This window comes from Papilio polytes, unplaced genomic scaffold (assembly GCF_000836215.1).
Source record: "Papilio polytes unplaced genomic scaffold, Ppol_1.0 DF823901.1, whole genome shotgun sequence".
Taxonomy (NCBI): Eukaryota; Metazoa; Arthropoda; class Insecta; order Lepidoptera; family Papilionidae; genus Papilio; species Papilio polytes.
In genome coordinates this window covers 1,436,892-1,456,209 of record NW_013525303.1, presented here as the reverse complement: position 1 = coordinate 1,456,209, position 19,318 = coordinate 1,436,892, and the positions used below count along the sequence as shown (strand labels likewise).

The 19,318-nt window shown below is 33.2% G+C and overlaps 2 protein-coding genes across 2 annotated transcripts in view; both read right to left on the bottom strand.

Moving 5' to 3' along the window:
• The window catches only part of LOC106102810 (bromodomain adjacent to zinc finger domain protein 2B-like), an 11,071-nt gene extending 1,995 nt beyond the window's left edge, over positions 1–9,076 (bottom strand). Inside the window, exons 1-7 of the mRNA XM_013282394.1 lie at positions 8,565–9,076; positions 5,721–5,936; positions 4,650–4,760; positions 3,842–3,897; positions 793–987; positions 248–345; positions 5–26 (exon numbers count right to left, since the gene is read on the bottom strand). Coding sequence (XP_013137848.1) covers positions 5–26; positions 248–345; positions 793–987; positions 3,842–3,897; positions 4,650–4,760; positions 5,721–5,936; positions 8,565–8,727 — 861 coding nt within the window. The 5' untranslated portion in view covers positions 8,728–9,076. The remainder of the gene's footprint in view (positions 1–4; positions 27–247; positions 346–792; positions 988–3,841; positions 3,898–4,649; positions 4,761–5,720; positions 5,937–8,564) is intronic.
• A 509-nt stretch (positions 9,077–9,585) lies between these two features.
• Positions 9,586–19,215, bottom strand: LOC106102903 (probable ATP-dependent RNA helicase DDX27). Its single transcript, XM_013282520.1, has 15 exons — positions 19,015–19,215; positions 18,666–18,752; positions 17,965–18,106; positions 17,157–17,257; positions 16,618–16,813; positions 15,739–15,887; positions 14,937–15,020; positions 14,291–14,418; positions 13,312–13,509; positions 12,711–12,855; positions 11,966–12,148; positions 10,788–10,968; positions 10,418–10,615; positions 10,095–10,234; positions 9,586–9,974 (listed from the first exon to the last, which is right to left on the bottom strand). The coding sequence occupies exons 1-15, from the start codon at positions 19,117–19,119 to the stop codon at positions 9,645–9,647; spliced, it is 2,367 nt and encodes a 788-aa protein (XP_013137974.1). The 5' UTR covers positions 19,120–19,215; the 3' UTR covers positions 9,586–9,644.
• Positions 19,216–19,318: the final 103 nt, after the last annotated feature.

Here is a 19,318-nt window from a genome sequence, read left to right as displayed (position 1 = left end):
CCACACGACGCATTAACTTCGCATCTCTGGAAATATCAATTAAAACACATTTACAAAGGTAATTTCCATAAATACAATCTTATTTTATATAATTCCTAATGTTACTGAACAGATTATTGTCCCGAGTTGTAAAATCACTTTAAATCATCACTCAAAAGAATTTTATTCAAGAAATTTTATCTAAGAAAATGCATATTTAATACAAAATTGATTCTTTTCACTATTTACAATAATATACTTTATTCACCTTATTATTTCCTTTTCTGGATCATCAACACCGAGTGGCTCTTTGAAGAATGAGAAATTTTCTAATGTTAACCCTGTTCCCGACAAATTCTCTCCGACCTAAAACAGGCAATATGTAACACATTTTACATACTAAAATATGTTTTTATATCATAGCAAATAGCTTTATTAAAAAAAAATCCTACTAATTCTACATTATTTCTAAATACAAATCAAAATCCTTAGTTAAAATTAACTAAAGACGCAATTAAAGCAACCATTGTATTAAATAGAATGATGTTATCCTAACTATGAATAAAATTGTATCATATATTCAAAATAATCTATAATATTATAAAGACAAAAGATTAGTATTTTTGTATGTATTTTAATAACTCAAACTACTGAACCGATTTAATATATTCTTGCTCCATTAATAAGCTATATTATACCTGAACAATATGAACTATTCTTCCAATTTTTATTAATTTCACCCGAACGGAGTCGCGAGCAATAACTTGTGTAATTTTAAAAAGCATTATTATACATTAAGACACTTATTCTCACCTCTCTACTAGATCGTAACTTCTTTCCTTGAGGGGTATAATAGTAAATATCAGCATTCCTTCTAGAATGTGCGTCCAGTGCAGCTCGGTACACCAGTTCTCGTCTCCAACCTCGTTCTAGAGGCACACGTAGTAGGGGCGACGACATCTCTGTTGTTGACCGACGCCCGCGCATACCGGGGGACGCGCCTGCCTGCTAAAATAACACGTAATACTATGAATAAAAAGTTTATTATTGTATGTCTATGTTGGTATACACCATATGTTATATGCTGAAACCTATACTACTATTATAAAGAGTAAAGGCCTGTCCTACCACTGGCTGGTAGAGGCTAAGGGAGCTTAAAAATGACGTCACTGTCAGATAAGGGAACAAAATCCGATAATTTCATCACTTATTAAACAATTTACAATAGTGGAACAGGCCTTAAGAATTATATTTTGTATGTATTAAAAAAAAACAAGCTACTAGGTCGATTTAAACAATTCTTTCACTGTTAGAAAGGTAATTTATCTATGACATAGGCTACTTTTTATATTTTCAAGCAGACAAAGTCTTGAGCTGTTGCTAGTATGTCACATTTTAAACATCACAATGTGCATCATCAAGTGCAATAGATATCAAAATCTATTCCTAGTATGAGTTTGATAACAAGAAGCTTATTAGAAAATTATTTTAAGTTCTTCCGAGGAAGTAATAGTTCACAACAATTCAAAATATGATCATTTTAAGATAAAACTATGAATACATTAAATTCGCATTGCACATTTAAGAACTACATATTGTTTTTGAAGCAGCAATTCCTAATATAACTTTCTTTAAGATTAAAAATATATCTTATTATTAATAATTGGATATTTTAACGTTAAATACAGATTCTTATATATTATAAACCTTAAAATAATTAGGAAACACTGCTTAAAGAAATTAAAATAATAGACAAATTTGACAGATATATAAAAATCAACTAAAAGCCAAAATCACCATTATTCATTCAAGTCTTCAATTTTATGAATAAACTTAATTACATATGTATTAAAATTATCCAGATTTTAACCTCATTAGTGTGGTCACTCCACCACTATTTAATACAAAAAAATAATATTCAAATTCATTACAAAATAATAATTAAACTGATTAATGACATGAAAAATGAATTTATTTAAAATCGTACTTTACACTGTTAAAAACAAATAATCGAATCATTTTATAAAGCTTTTAGCTTAGTAATATGTTAGTAAATTAACACAATATGCTTACAAAAAAGTTAAAAAAAAAGTTAGATCATTAAAACAAAAAAAAACCACATTAATTAATAATTGTTAAGTCATACCCGAACACCAGTTCCAATAGTTATTGTAAGTCGTGTCGAGGGCGAGCACTGAACAATATTAAAAAATACAATTAGAATTAATACATTTGTATGTAAAACATGCATTTAAGACAATCCCTATAACCCAAGATTTAAGTAGGCACATTGAAAACAAGACTACGCTATTGCACGATGTGCCAACTGTATGTTTACCTAGATATCGACCTATCCAACGTAAACAGTTCCTTCTGTTAAGAATAAGACTATTTGCATCGTAAAAGATCGATTTTATTTCATACTAAAAGTTGAGAAATTAGCAAAAGGCCATCATCCCTAAAGCTGATATGACCGTTGCCCATAAACCTCTATAATAAATTAAAAATGCTTATCATTACCATACCAAGGATATTTCCTTCTTATAGTTATCCCTCCCTTGCCTAATCCTTTACTCTTTCCCATCCTCTCCATAAAAATTGGTAGGAATGGGTAGAGGAATAAATTTGGCCTCCGTCACCATAACACAAAAATACTTAAAAATCACAACTATATTATCTAGACTTTAAAGTCTAGAATCGTCAATGTAATATTTAAATGTTCTTACATTGAATTTTTTTATAAATTCAACCCTGCGCAAAGCAACAGCTACCTGCTTATTGGAGACATTATATTCTAAAGGAGATTTTTTAGCCTAGAACAAGGGAATTTAATACGTCATGACGATAGACATACAATCATATTTTAAATTATAATTATGTATTTCCGATAACCTGTTCTTATTTTCAGTTATTTCTAATTAGTACTACATATTAAGGGATTTTGACAACTTAATACATTGCTAAAGGTATATCTTTTTTTTATTTATTTTCATATTTCAAGCTATAATAATAGTAATCATTCTGTATCTTGGGTTGTTCACTTTATTTTTAGTATGGATTTTTTAAATTTAATTAAAATTATTAAACACAGCATCAATCAGTGCATGAATCGAGCCAAAGCAATGGAGGCTGAGAAAATGCTTATGAAAATAACATGCAAATAATTGAATGACAATGATTTTAGACAAATTAAGTGATTGCATACATTTATATATTAAACAGTCTTTACCTCGGTTTTCTAATATTAAGTACAACAAATTGTTCTCATACTTATTCTTTGAAAAAAGAAAACTAACATAAATATTTACACTAATGCTACGATGCTAGGAACCGAGAGTTCAAGTACCTATAGGCATAACATTTTAATAATCTAAAATAATTCATCTATGTCAATTGTATACATACAGATTAATAAAGAACCAACTCAAGCAATAAAATAAATTTGACGATTCTCAGCACAACACTATTGTGTTTATGCTCACTTTTCTTTTTCATTGGTGACCAGTTATTAAAACAGTTAATTATAGTGTGCTTATTACTTTCAAACTATTAAAAACAAATTACTAAGACTGTAAGCACTTTATCCTTTAATTCTAGAAGCTTCCAATATTCATTAAGGTTGTATTTGCTCAAAACATATAAATCAATTATTAAATACCAAGTCTTTGATACAAAAATATTGTAAAGCATTTAATTATTATCGCCAGCATATTCATAACCAAATTAAAAAAAAAACTTAAAAATGGTCTCTTATCAATAACAAGCTGTTTAAACCATAACAGCATATCAAAGTAAGGCATGTTAGCTGCCAAGCATTGCTGGAACTATAAAAGGGTGGCTAGATTGGAAAATGCGAACTCACCTCTGACCATTCACCATCTGACCTTGTTGATAAAGCTGATGATGGTCTTGATCCATCTGGAAGTTATACAAATAAGTTAATTTTGTTTATAATATAACTTAATAGTTGTAAAAAAAAGTGAGTCGCATCAAATCTTGACAACTGATCATTGTTTCTTTTTTCTATAATGTTTAAACACTCAAAGCGGGCGTATACCTTGACTAAACGATCACACTACTATTTGGTTTCGCTTTTTTTTTATAATATAAGATGGCAAACGAGCAAGCGGCCACCTGAATCCGCCAAAATGGCGAAGCGACTGCTGCCCATAGACGTCTGCAATTGCAGATGCGTCGCCTACCCTTATCCGACGGAAGAGGAGACGCACATAAAGAGGATATTCCTCTTCCTATGAATCTCCTCCATCGTCAAATCCACTTCCCCTTCCCATCCTCTCATAAGAAAAGGGTGGTAAAGAGAAAGGGACTTAAATAAGGCCTTTGGCACCACACTCATCAGACGAAACACGGCATTGCTTCCATTTCACGCCTGTCTTCTGTGTGGTCGTGGTACTGGGGGCGTGCCGGCCCTGCAGTGCTATGATGTTAAAGCGGGCACTACCACTGTTAAAATTTGCTCTGATTCCTATGAGCTTATATGGAGGTTACACTACTCGATTTTTAGTTGTGCAACTAAACAGTTGAATGCGAAACAATAGACAATCGCAAAAATGTGCAATAATTTACTGAAAGGTGTGCCGCCCTCTCTTACTAATATTTAAAATCACACTTCTATGAATATTTCAGCGGTGTACATTTAGAATGCATACCTGTATCCTGGCGAGGTCGTTTACTTGCTTTGATTGGAGATATCGTAGCTTTCAAACTCTTGATTGGCTTCAAATCTTTAATCGCTGTTTGTACTTCTGCTTCTAATCGTTCTGTTGATACAAAGTAATACAATGAAACTACCGGAAAGATCTATAATGTTAATAAATACATTGTTAAGTCTAGATAAATCTATAGATTTATTTGTGCTTAAACAATGTATTTGTAGTACTTAACAATATAGAGACAGAACAAAGTTAAAAACAATCATTATGACCAGCACAGTATACATCACCACTGAGAGGCTTGGCCAGACCGGACTAGGCCATAGTTAGAAACAATTATTAACAAATATTCTTAGTAGTTAACCAAGAAAATTTTATAAAAAAGTTAGCCTTATTATCAATCAATCTTAAACAATACACATTATCTAATAAGAATAAAAAAATAACAAAATGAACTACATAGCATACTACTACAGACATGCTGTGCACTTAATTTTTTTTTATATCATAAGGTGGCAAATGAGCAAGTGGCCACCTGAATCTGTCAAAATATTGAAGCGACTTAATCGACAGAGGAGGAAACACACATAAAGAGGATATTTCCCCTTCCTATTGTCTCCTCATGTGTCAAATCCCTTCTCACCCCATCCCTTTCTTATCTTCCCATCCTTTTCTTATAACAAAAATGGTGGGAAGAAAAAGGGTGCCAGAGGTCCAACATTAGTCGTTGGACCTCTGGCACCACACTCATCAGATCTAATGTGGAATTGCTCCTGTGTGGTCATGGTATTTCAGCGGGCAAGCCAACTAGTTTGTGCGAGGATGCTAAAGCAGACTCTACCACTGTTATCAGACAGTACATACAGTCTACCAGACTTGAACTGAAATATATTATAATAAAAGGGAATACTAAAACAAACCTTATATACACTTTGTAAGCTCTACTTACAATCCGGGTAACAACAAAATGTTAACGCAATTTGGAATTTAAATGTGGCGACACTATTACATATAATCATATGTTGTAAGATTCAACCCGAAGCAATACAAACTTTGTTAAAGACTCACCCAAAACACGACTATATTCTTTGGACAAATCTTGATCCTTCATCTCTTCGAATCCTTTAAATTCTTCATCGCCTGCTTCACTAAACGCGATTGACGCACGACGTTTAGTCCCACGTGATTCTCCATCTTGCTCATCTTCTTGTGATTTGTCTTCTATCTCTTTCTCTTCAGTATTAACTGTATCTTTGTCTTCTAGACTATCTGCGTCCAGTTTATCTATAATAAAAAATTAATTATATCACAACTGAAACCGTTTCACATGGGTTAAAACATATAGATCTTAGTGGATACATACAAAAATGATGGTTGTAAAGAGTATTGATAAATAAAATTTAACACTTTTATAAAGTGAGTCTATTACAACTCTTCAAATATATTGCATAATGTAACAATACAACAACTTTATATAATAAAGCCAATATAGGATTCAAACTTTATAAAATCATATATTTTCAAATTCAACATAATTTCAAACAATACAAAATAGGTTAAGAAAGTTTAGACAGATTGGAATAAAATCCCCAATTTTATTAGTTAAGTAATTAGACACCGCAAGTACATAACATAGTAAGTTCATGAATCATTGACACAGTTACACAAATCACTCTATAAAACATCCTGTCTATACTTCCATGTATACTTTAAAATGGAGTATCAAAGATTCTGCACAAAACTTAATACATATATGTTCTATAACTATATTCTTTACTATTATAATAAAGCGTAAACACACACTTCTTTGTTGCCTAAGATGTCAGCAATTACACCATATTTTTGAATAATTCCTTTTGTAATACAAAGCTCTACACTTGCGTCACGCTTAAGGCTATATATTTCCACGCCATTAAACTTAGGGGATAAATATTTTGGATAAAAACCCTAATGTGGGAACAAGACCATAAGTTGCTGCTAACATCAAGGAAGCAAGATTGCCAAGGTTTGTCATGTCATGACATGTGATTATGACATTTGCTATTGATAATTTGACAAATGTAAACAATAAAATAAAATTTTCATAAGTTCATGCGGATGAAGCCGCACGGGAACAGCTAGTCACTCATATTTATCAAATAGCTTCCGCTCGTTACTCTGTCTGCATGAAATATAAAAAAGTAAGTAACCAATGTCTTCTAGATTTTCCTCTACATCTATGCCAAATTTCAGCAAGATCCGTTTAGCAGTTTAGGCTTAAACTCTAATAAACATCCATTTAAACTTTTGCATTTACAACAGAAAAAACTAGCACTGCAAATAATAATTGCATGTTCAAGAAACAAAAACAGAAATACATCTTACTAATATTAATAAATGCGAAGGTTTAGATGGATGGATGGATGTTTGTAGCCTAAACGGCTGAATGGATCTCCATGAAATTTGGCACAGGTTTAGAGCATAGTCTGAAAGAACACATAGGCTACTTTTTATCCCCGGAATAGTTACGGTTCCCATGGGATTAATTAATTTAGTTTTTTAATGTTTACTCGATCATTCTGCAACGGTTCAACATATCTTATTGAAATTTGGCACATTTTTATATCTAAATCAAAATCTGGAGTACACATGGGATAAGCTTCATCCCCGAGAAATGTCCGGTTCCCGAGGGATACGTAGCTTTTTGTAATTTATATAGTTCGTATGTTTTCTAATACCACGCGAACGAAGTCGCGGGCAACATTTCGTAGTCAAAACAAAAAACAGAAATACACCGATGACAGGCATACACAATGTTCCCATTCTTTATCTTCATAGAACAGCTATGGTTACATAAGAAATTTTAACTATTTCATACTATTAAATAAAGTTTGTACCAATTCAAGCAATTCCTTATAATAGCGCATTTTACAAAATAGTTGCTGGCTGTAAAAGTGGTAAGATAGCCTACTACTTGGTAGTAAAAACAATAATGTTACTGTTACTAATATTATAAATGCGTAAGTTTGGATGGATGGATGAATATTTATTAGAAGTTATCTCCAGAACATTTCTATGTATATTCTATGATGTAAAACACAGCGGAAGAACATATAGAAGTTTTCTTTTAAATTCCGCACAGATAAAATAGCAGGCAGGAGATAATTTTTTTATTCAAAATATCTCATATTGTTAATAATAAACTTAAGTGAATCTATGCCTGTATCTTTAACAAAAGTGAGCATAACTTACTTAAATTAAGTAATGCAAAAGTAGATTTTCTCAATTTCCGTCAATTCATGTTATTCTAAATTATTTTATTGCAATTGAGATATTAGAATGTTTGTCCAAAAAGAATATATTTCAAGTGATTTCCCTTAAGTTTTGGTATTTATAATGAATAAAAAATGTTTTCCGATGAATGATTCTTGGAGCAAATAAGAAATCCGATGAAATAAAACAAATATAACATTACATTTTGTCACATGATTCATATACAAATGTTGCAAATTTTGTAATAAAGTCATAAATAGCGATTTGAAAATATGTGTATTTGACAAAAATACAACTTTAAATGTCTTAGCGACAAACTCGCTGAAATAAAAAAATAAAGAATAATTTATAAATAGTAGAAATAATGGTTAAATAGTATTCTAGACTTTAGAAATAACTCAATTCAACAACACTAGTACAACAGCAGTAATTCCTTTATTCCAATGCACCATAGCAACAATCTGTTATAAATGTAGCGCTTGAATTATTTGGTTGACTCACTTACTTTTAACATTATTTTACAATTTATTGACGAAATTCGCCATTCATTCGAAGGCTTATGTGTTAATTAGTGAAAAATAAGGATTTTTAACTTTAGTCTGAACATTACAAGCAAATTTATGTCATCAAATAAATACTAGGTTATGTGAAAGTTCTAACCATCAACTGGGGCCGTAACCTCATCCGTGTCTGTCGGAGGTTCATCCACAGCCTGTGGACAAGCTTCACCACCACCTTCGACCTCCTCCGCCACCGTCTCGTCCCTGTTTACTTTATTCTCGTCGCTTGTAGCGTTATCACCCACCGCCATTTCGTCTGACATTGTCAATTCTAAATATACAACACGGTTCCACTGTCAGAGTGAAGATAACCACATAACAACCTATCACGACACCTCAGCAGTAGACTCCGCAAATTATCAACGTTTGTGCGCGTCACAACGGAGATTTCCCGCTATATTTCAGAAGAAAAAAAAACTTATGTTTAATTCGTCCACAGAACGTCTAAGTCACTTTTTACACTTCTGAGGTTATTTTAAAAGGTTTAACATCATAAAATATATTCAATAACAATAAAATAATAGTTAAGTTTAACAAAATTTAGAACTTCATGTCCACATCTAATTTCCAAAGGAAAATGTCGATCATAAACAACATCCGTTCGGACGACGCCACAGTGATTGTCTATGGTCAATTTCATAGATTATATTAGAATTTGTCTAACATCGATAGTTCGACATGCGCGTTTTACACTTTGCCTTTACAGTTGTTGAAAACTGCTCTGATTAGACTGTCAATTACCTAGCACAGTGAAAACGCTAGCAGTCGCCAATGACTATCGCTTGCCGCCGCAACTATTGACTGTACTGGCCAAGTGTCAACCGGGCATAACAATAAAAAGCGTTGTCGTTTCTCATTGGATTTTTCAGATTTAAATAAAACAATGTTTACATAGACAGTGTAGAGGATAAGGATTTTGACAACTTCCCAGAAGGAGAAAATCAAATCGTCTGTTTGTCTTTTTTTTTATATCAGCTGCGGCAAAATTTACAAAAACTAATAATTTAGAAATATGACGTTTGGTGAAGACAAGCAAAACCACAACCAACATAGAATCGACTTGGAATATTTACTGCCTCGGTTAAAAGTGGGAACATTCTACAAGAATAAATTAACTGCAGTTTATCATACACATGTATTATTTATTAACATAAAACGCATCATATTATCTTTGTATTTCTTATTTATTTTTTCTGCGACCTCCTTCTTTAGGTGCTTGAGGTTTTCCAAACGTTTTCGTTTTATTCGGGCCCTTTCCTTTAGCCGGACCTTTACCCTTTTTCTGTGGGAATTTAACACCTTTTTGTACTCGGTTGGCATCATATCGGAGTCTCTTTGCTGCAGCCCTAGAGGTATCTGTCAAATCGTTTGCAAAATTACTCTGTTTCTTTTTATTCTTTGGCTTTTGGTTGTTTCTGAACTGCGATCTTTCGTCATCGTCGTCATCGACTGCTTTTATTCTTCGTTGTTTCTTCTTGCGTTTTGCCATCCTTGATTGAAGTAAAGCAACCTGAAGACGGAAAAATTGTATAGAAATCAAGTTGCATTAAGGATCTAAAAGTGGCAAAAACGATAGGTAATAAGTAGGTTTATTTTGTCTATAATTTGACCATCTTTTTATATACATTACCTTCTCCATCTCCTTTCTCACTCTCTCTTCTGCGGTATCCTTGGGCGTGTGTTTCGTTGTCTTTTTCTTTTTCTTCTTGTCATCATCATCGTCCGAATCGTCGTCACGCTTACGCTTTTTACCTTTGCCCTTAACATTCTCTGTAGGAAAAAATAGATACCATAAATATTCTTTAACAAAAAAACATGTGACTAGGAGATATGCGGCCGCGCGCGCCATCTTGCGGAAAAATATTACACTAATTGTTTTATGGCCAAAAATTCTCTATTTATTTTAATAAGTGATGATTTTTGTATGTTCGTGAGATGAAACGATCAATTTACCTTTCCCTGGATGACGAGTCAATGCAAGCCGTTCTTTTTCTTCTCTCTTCTCTTTAGGCGTTTGGAACCATTCGTGCTGCCGCTTTACTTCAATTTGAGGTCCTTCTTTCTCTTTCTTCAAGTTAGTTTCCAGTTTCGCCGTCTGCTTCTCCATTTTGTTTATCTGTTTCTCTGCATATTCTTCGTCAAGTATAGCGGCTATTGATAAAAATACAATTTATTTATCACATAGCTATAATAAAATTAGTCAAATGAGCACAAATTTTAGATCTGAATAGAAATTAAAAAAAAATACTTTACGTTTCTTCTAAATTACAAACAAATGGGATCGGATCGGGAAAATCGATTTTCACCAATCGGTACATCTTACCAATCTCTGGTTCCAATCTAGCTAATCTGTCGCGATATTTAGCGACAATGTCAGGCGGCACCGCGCGCGACTTGACCGGCCTGCGCGCGCGCCGCACTATCGCCTTCACCAGGTTCCTCTCGCCCTCCCCCGCCAGCGACACAGACACCCCCGCGCGCCCCGCACGCGCAGTCCTACCCACCTGGTTAATAGTATTATTTATTTCAACAAAAATAATAGAACATCGATAGCTCAGTGGTTCAGCACTTGACTTTGTAATCTACAGGTCATGGATTCGAATCCCGCCATGTATCAGTTTTTTTTTCGGATTTCTGTACATTTAACGCGGGAGCAAAAATTAAACTAAACAATCGCACAACTGTTGTGCGGTTGTCAATTGTTTCGGAGCCTCAAATGTTTAGTTGCACAACTAAAAATCGAGTAGTGTGCTCACCTCCATATAAGCTAGGAATCAAAGCGATAATAAACAGTTGTGCGATAATTTAATCAAAGGTGCACTCTCATATAACATTGTGGTGTAGGTAAACATCGTGATGCAACCTGCACATATTCGATAATTCAATGTGTTAAGTAAACCGGCAGTAGGCCATTATTAACTATAGCCTAGAAACCCCTAACTTAGTGTAGACTTCCCTAATTGGGGACATATAGTGAGCTGATGAAAAAATTGTTTTAAACCCTTAGTAGAGGCACTTCAGAAAAGAATTAAAATTAAAAAGTTAATTTATAATGAGACAGCAATTAAGACCATGTGGATTTATTCGTTATCTATACTATTACAATAAAGCGTAAACACACACTTCTTTGTTGCCTAAGATGTCAGCAATTACACCATATTTTTGAGTAATTCTTTTTTTAATAAAAGTCCCTACACTTACGTCACGCTTTTGGCTATATATTTTCATGCCATTAAACTTAGGGGGTAAATATTTTGGATAAAAACCCTAAAGTGGGAAAGAGACCATACGATACGAGCTGCCAACATCAAGAAGCAAGATTGCCATAGTAAGGTAATTGGTATTTTGACATTTGCAATTGATAATTTGACAAATGTAAACAAAAAAATAAATTTTATTAATTCCAAGCGGATGAAGCCGCACGGGAACGGCTAGTCTAAAATAAAAATAACAGTGAAAATCTAATATTCCAATCCAACAATAATATACATTTTCACTTACCCTATGTATATAATGTTCTAATGTAGCAGGCAATGTGAAGTTCAGTACAGTCTTTACCCCGGGTATGTCCAAACCTCTGGCCGCTACATCTGTAGCTACTAGTACATCGACCTGCTCCTCCTTAAATCTTTTTAATGAATCCAATCGCTGAGGCTGGTTTAACGCTCCATGTAATTCTGCTACCTATAAGTGGAATATTTTAGTATGTAAATATAGTTTTTTCATGTTAAAGCACAGATTATGACATAAAATGAATTTTTATAAAGCTCCTGTTTCATTAGAGACCAATAACTTTATTACTTGTATTCAATGTAAATGTCAATATATTTTCGATTTTCACTGAATAAAAATGGATATATTTTGGAAGACTTCAGTGTTTTTATCTCAACTTCATTATGATATGTTTCTATAGTCTTAAAAAATGAAATGGTTTATAATACACTTTCATTATTATTTTTATTTGTATAAAATTCAACTTTTAAATAAAAACTTAACAGCGAAATCGCAGACAAATCTAGTATTAATGTCTAATAAATCTTACTTATATCATAACTGCGTAACTTTAGATAGATGGATAGATATTTGTTAGTTTGGAGCCTAAACGGCTGAACAGATGTTAATGAAATTTGGCATAATGAAACAGCAAAATCTGGAAAAACACATGGGTTATTTATTCTGTATTTTGGCTAATAAAATAAATAAGAATCTACTAAATAAATATTTATAATAATAATAAATATCATACTTTAACTCCGAGCAGTCCTAATGCGACGTGCAGTCTGTGCGCCTGTTTTTTAGTCTGTACGAAGATGACAGCGCGGTCGCGGAATGTGCGGCACACTAGCGCCGCCAGCACCGCCTCGCGGTCGCACTCGCGCTCTTTACGTATCCTAATACAATTAATTTAATTTAATGAAATTTAAACCTCAAATGTATATATATATACTAATATTATGTAGAGGAATATTTTTTTTTGCATGTATTCGATTCACATATGAACTAATGGCCTGATTTTAAAAATGTTCACTGTTGGAAAGGTATTTTATCTAGTATACTGTTATAAGGAAAGCCAAATTCAACATTTTAAGAAACATGTCTTGGAAAAAAGTAGAAACTGACCAAAAGTAGGTAATTTTAAAGAAAATATTTTTTTGATGAAGTAATCCCAAAAAAATAATGTTTATATTCAAATCTTATTAATATTATAAATGCGAAAGTTTAGATGCATGTTTGTTATGAGTTTGTAGCCTAAACTGCTGAATGGATCTGAATGATATCTGAATGACAAAGCTAGTATAACATAATAGTAATAAGAAACAGATTTCTAACATAAATTGTTTTTTTACCTGACAAACTCCTGTCGCAGATTAAAAGCTACATCTTTGTTGGAATCCACAAACAACTTGACAGGTTTATTCAGTGACACTGCGGCCAAATCTTTCACTTCCTCACTCATAGTCGCTGAGAATAACATAGTCTGTCGCTTAGCAGAGCATTGTCTTATAATCTCCTTCATTTGTTCCGCAAAATATTCATCTAACATCCTGAAGTAAATTAACATTTAATAATAAAAAATAAATAAGTAAATGTAAAATAACTACTGAGTAGTTTTTAAGTTAAATATCACTCAGTACCCATAAATAAAAAGAATGATGAAAATTGAACCAGAAGAAGAATTTAACAAAAAAATACATACAGACAAATTGAGAACCTCTTTTTTGAAGTAAAAAGAACTAATCTGTATGTATTGAAATAACTCATAATCTACCGGGCCAATTTCAAATTTCTTTCACCATTTAAAAGATATACTATCACAGAGTGACATAGGCCACTTTTTTTTTTTTCATGCGAACGAAGTCGCCAGCAACAGTCGTTATTGTGAAAGTGGACTGAATCAAAAGTTACAATTGACCATAGACACTTTTACTAGGGTGCACATACATGGACATTTAAAAAATGTTCAGAACGATGGCTATCACAGGCTTGAAGTTAAGCTAAGTTAAGTTGTGGAAGTTTGAGATTATCTCCAGTGGTAGAGAAGGTAAGGAGCAAAAGGTTAGCATGGTATGGGCATGTGAAAAGGGATGAATCGCATGTTACAAGGAGAAGGTTAGTTATGATTGTGGAGGTACACTGGTAGAGGTAGACCTAGAAAGAGATAGACATTGTATAGATATTGTATTGCGTGTAAGGTGACATGATCAAGGGAGTGATAACTGAGATGACGGATGATATAGTTATTTGGAGGACAAAAACCTCTTGCGCCACTACGGGAGGTGGATAAGGTGATGACGACAGACTTGAAGTTAAGCATGCTGTACCAACCTGTCAGCTTCATCAAGTACCAGAACTTCAATAGAATGTAAACTGAAAGATGGCGTGTTCTTGATGTGATCTATAAGTCTGCCTGGAGTTGCTATCACTATGTCTGGATTACGACGGAGCACGCTTTCCTAGATGAATATTGTTTAAAAAAAATATCAAAATCGGTCCGCTAGCGGCGGAGTTATGCCGTAACACATATAAAAAAAAAGATACAGACGAATTGAGTACCTCCTTCTTTTGGGAAGTCGGTCAAAAACTAGACTAATCAATAAAACATTTACTAACATATTAACTGAAAATGTTTTCGAAATTTACTAATCTAGTATACTAGTCTTGCTAATATAAGAGCGAAAGTATGGACATTTGTTACTATGTATCTCCAAAATGTCATAACTCATAGGATCTCAATGAAACTTGGCACAGATGTAGGACTTAGTCCGGAAGAACACATATGCACCTTCTAAGTTTTCTTAATTTCTTGCAGATGGAGTCACGGGTAACAACTAGTATATTTAACATTTTATTAAGGTAATTTAAATTCTAAAAAATTTAAACAGCAATTGTTTTTGAAACATGACATATCAGTTATCTAAGATTACTAAAGTGTGCATTAATTAAAGAACAAATCTATAACAAAAAAAATCACCTGATATTTGACATCCAATCCACCAACAGACAGACCGATAGTAACAGAGGTGAACTGTGCCAGTTGCCTTGTCACTGCATGCACCTGGATCATAAAAAAATATTTTCTCAGTCTTTATTCGACACTAAGTAATCAATTTCTTATAGACTAGCTGTTCCCATGCGACTTCATCCGCGTAGAATATCAAAATTTTATTGTTTGTCAAATTATCAATTGCAAATGTCAAAATGACATGACATGACAAACCTTAGCAATCCTGCTTTCTTGATGACTTATGGTCTTTTTCCCACATTAGGATTTTTATCCAAATTATTTACCCCTAAGTTTATTGGCGTGAAAATATATAGCCTAAAGCGTGACGTAAGTGAAGGGCTTTTTGTTAAAAAAAGATTGATTCAAAAATATGCTGTAAAAGCTGAGATCTTAGGCAACAAAGAAGTGTGTGTTTACACTTTATTATATTAGTATAGAGAACAGTCAAAATCTTTCAAATAAATGCGAAAGTTCAAATGGATGGATGTTTTTTGAGAAATATCGCCAAAATAGCTGAACGAATCTTGATGAAATTTGGTTATGTAGAACATAGTCTGGTAGAAAACATAGGCTATATACTTTCGATTTTTTTTTAAATTTCCGAGCGGAATAAAAGAAACTGGCAATATTCAGTCTTAATTAATATTGATTTTTCTCTAAAGTATTTATAAACCCTAATTCACTGAACTCCATAAACAATAAGTCATTTATTTAATAAGGCAGAGACCAAGTAATAAAAACTTAAAAAATAAGTTAAAACATTCCCTACCTGAGCACCCAACTCCCTAGTAGGCACAAGCACCAGTACCCTGGTAATCCTGTCTCCACCCGCTTTGTACAATAACCTCTCTAATATTGGCAACATATATGCTGCAGTTTTACCCGTGCCTGTCGCCGCGCACGCACATATATCTTTACCTAATGTACAAATGATTAAAAATTATAACAAACATGCAAATACTATTACTTTTATAAGACTGATCACAGAGTTATTAAAAACTAGCTTTGGCCCTCGACAAATTAAGAGTAAAATAAAAAAATTAAATAGTGTTTTTCTATGTCTATGTCCAAATTTCATTGATATCTGTTAAGCGCTTTAGGCTACAAACTCTAACATCCATCCATCCATCCAAAATTTCGGATTTATAACATTAGTAACAAATAAGATAGATTTGTTTTTAATACACACACACAAATCCATCTTACTAATATTATAAATGTGAAAGTTTAGATGGATGGATGTTTGTTTGAGTTTGTAGCCTAAACGGCTGAACGGATTTCGATGAAATTCGACATAGATGTAGAATATAGTCTGGAAGAACACATAGCCAATTCACTTTTGTTTTTTCCAATACCACGCAGACGGAGTCGCAAGCGAAAGCTAGTAGATAATAAATTACATGATCAACTAGATTTTGACTGTGTAAAGTTATAGCATAAGACAATGTTTCTTTCATTCATTTCAATATTTTATAAACATTTTTGTATGGATGGATGGATAATAGAATGTATCCATAATTCCTGCATGAATGTGGATGAAATTTAAGTCGTAAAATACTGTCTAGCACTCATAGACTACTTAAAAAGTTTTTTTTTTTAAAATTCTAGTCAAGGGCAAGAGTTTGAGTTAAAAATAATAAAAACATACCTAATAATGCAATAGGAATAGTAGCAGCTTGTATTGGAGTTGGATGAACATAGTTCAAACTGCCAATAGCCTTGAGAAGTGGTCGAGAGAGATTCATCATATAAAAAGATGCTTGTTCATCATAAGGTGGAGGTTCTTCAAAGAAATCCGAGTCATATTCAATTCTAGTACCTTGATCTTCATCTTCTTGTAATTGCTGTAAAGAGTTTATAGAGACTCCAATCATCATCTCCCTTAGCTTATCTTACTCCCGTAATGTCTGCACACTGGATATTTGGCCTCCAAATAACTCTATCATACATCATCTAAGTCATCACATCTTCATCATGTCACTTTTCATGCAATCCATAAGGTCTACCTTTACTCAAGTAAGACGAGACTTCAATTGACAGCTATATATTTCTCTCTTATTTAAGTTTCTCACTGATTATTAAACTAGTGATGGTAGAACATTGGAATTAGGCAAAACTCACTAATAAAAACTTTTCACTTATCTAGGATTGACTATAAATTTTGCAACAGTAAATAATCTTACTTACCTCTTTTAATTTTTGCTTCTTAGTGAGTTTCCTTTCTTTAGTCTTTATTTCATCTTTCTTGAGTTCATCATCAGATATTTCTAGTTCATCAACATCTTCATCTGTTAGAAATAGAAATTATAATTTAAATTAGAAAATACACAAAATAATGTTTGGTATGTGCTATGATTGACAATATTTGTACACATACTCCAATTAACTATATGTTTGTTATGGGTGTAATGTCGGTCACTTAAGCACTATCCTGGCTTACCCGTCTACGGATGAGGCCAGGATGGTGTTTAAGTTGGCCGACATCTGTTTAAGAAAACAGTCAGTTAATTAAGTATTGTTTGTTTAAGATTTATGGGGCGTTATCGTCGCTTCGCGACAATAACGCCTCATACTCGTTACTATAATAAATCTATTTACATTGACCAGATTGGTTGGTCGGCGGCCGATCCTGGTTGATATAGTGTCAGTCTTCAACAAGATTCAGCTCCCCTGCCTTATCCAACTCCCGTAGGGTCGGCGCACCGGGCTTTCGTCCTCCAAAGCACTCTATCATCCGTCATCTCAGTCGTCACTCCCTTCTTGATTATGTCACCTTTCACACAATTCATCCATCTCTTTCAACAAGATTGACCTATGAAATTATTAAGTTACTCAAAAACTGACTTTAGGCTGACAATGATGACATTGTTTAAATACTCAAGAAGGATTTCAAAACCTAAATAAGCATGTATCAGTGTGGTAAAGTATAAACATGCCAGGACTGTATCAAATACATGATCTGCTTATTTCTTATGTTTAAGATGAGATTGCATACCTTTAGCCTCAGCTTCAGAATCGGTGTCCACATCGTTACTGTTACCATGTACTTTGACTTCCGCTCTCCTTTTAGCTATCTTTTCATCTAAAGTGTGTTTCACATTTCTTCTTACATACTTTTGTAAATCATCCCAAGGGTTCTAAAAGGCAAAATTGCAAAATTGCTGATTAGTGTTTTTCATTTTTAACAGTGGTAGTGCCCGCTTTGACATCTTAGCATGAATAGGCCGGCACGCCCGGTGTAATACCACGACCAAACAAAAGACAGGCGTGAAATGGAAGCAATTCCGTGTTTCGTCTGATAAGTGTGGTCCCAGAGGCCTAATTTAAATCCCTTTATCTTTACCACCCTTTTCTTATAAGGTGAGGTTGGAAAGGGGAAGTGGATTTGACAGTGGAGGAGATGCATAGGAAGGGGAAATATCCTCTTTATATGTGTCTCCTCCGTCGTATAAGGGTAGGCATCACATCTGCAATTGCAGATGCCTATGGGCAGCGGCCGCTTCGCCATTTTGGCGATTTTAGGTAGCCACTTACTCCTTTACCACTTTATGTTATAAAAAAATGATTTTTTTTTTACTTACATATAACTTAAAGTTGTATGTGACTATTGTTTGAGTAAATCACAGTAGCATAGAATATCTTTAGGATTCACATTGTTAACAAGTTTAGTATAAAAAGCAATAAAACAATAAATACCTTGTTGTACTCTTCTGTAGAACCAACAAATTTAAATGTTGGATCAAAGTCTGCTTTCCTTTTCACCTTTTGCTTTGATGGTTGGTACTGAAACATGAAGTTAAAAAAATGGTTAATCTTCTCATTTGTGGTAATATTTTATATTTATGCTTAGCGTTAAATACAGGCTACTTTAAAGTTTGTAAATGTTTAAGACAGCTTATGACTGACGCATGTTACTAAAATATCTTTTACTTGCAGTTATACAATCGTGTAAATATTCAAAAGAATTACAGCCGTTTGCAAATGTAAATGCAATTTTTTTATTTGCAAAGCATCGTCATCATAAAAAATCAGACCTGTTACTTACATCCTCCTCGATATCTGATTCCTCAGACAAATCTTCAACTTCTTCGCCATCTTCAATCGTTTTAATTAATCCGGGATATCCCGGTACTTCCATTTTACTAAGCATTTTAAATATGTAATAATTTTTAGAAGTTAGAACATAATCGTAAACACCAAAACTTTGAGGTTACCTTTCAAAAACACATGCAACATTAACGTTACGTTTGACACTACTTTCAACAGTCTTGTTGCATGAAAGTTAAAGCCTTAGTAAAAAAACTCAACGGTTTACATAACAACCTAATTAATATTATTAAAATAGTAAT

What these genes read in the sequence shown, in the direction of transcription:
- LOC106102903 (XM_013282520.1), bottom strand. Translation starts at nt 19,119, where the DNA reads ATGCTTAGTAAAATGGAAGTACCGGGATATCCCGGATTAATTAAAACG. An exon ending in TATTCCTATTGCATTATTAG is followed by an intron (nt 15,888 to 16,617) that starts GTATGTTTTTAT and finishes TTTGTACATTAG; the next exon opens with GTAAAGATATATGTGCGTGC. An exon ending in TGAGAAAGGAGATGGAGAAG is followed by an intron (nt 9,975 to 10,094) that starts GTAATGTATATA and finishes TTCCGTCTTCAG; the next exon opens with GTTGCTTTACTTCAATCAAG.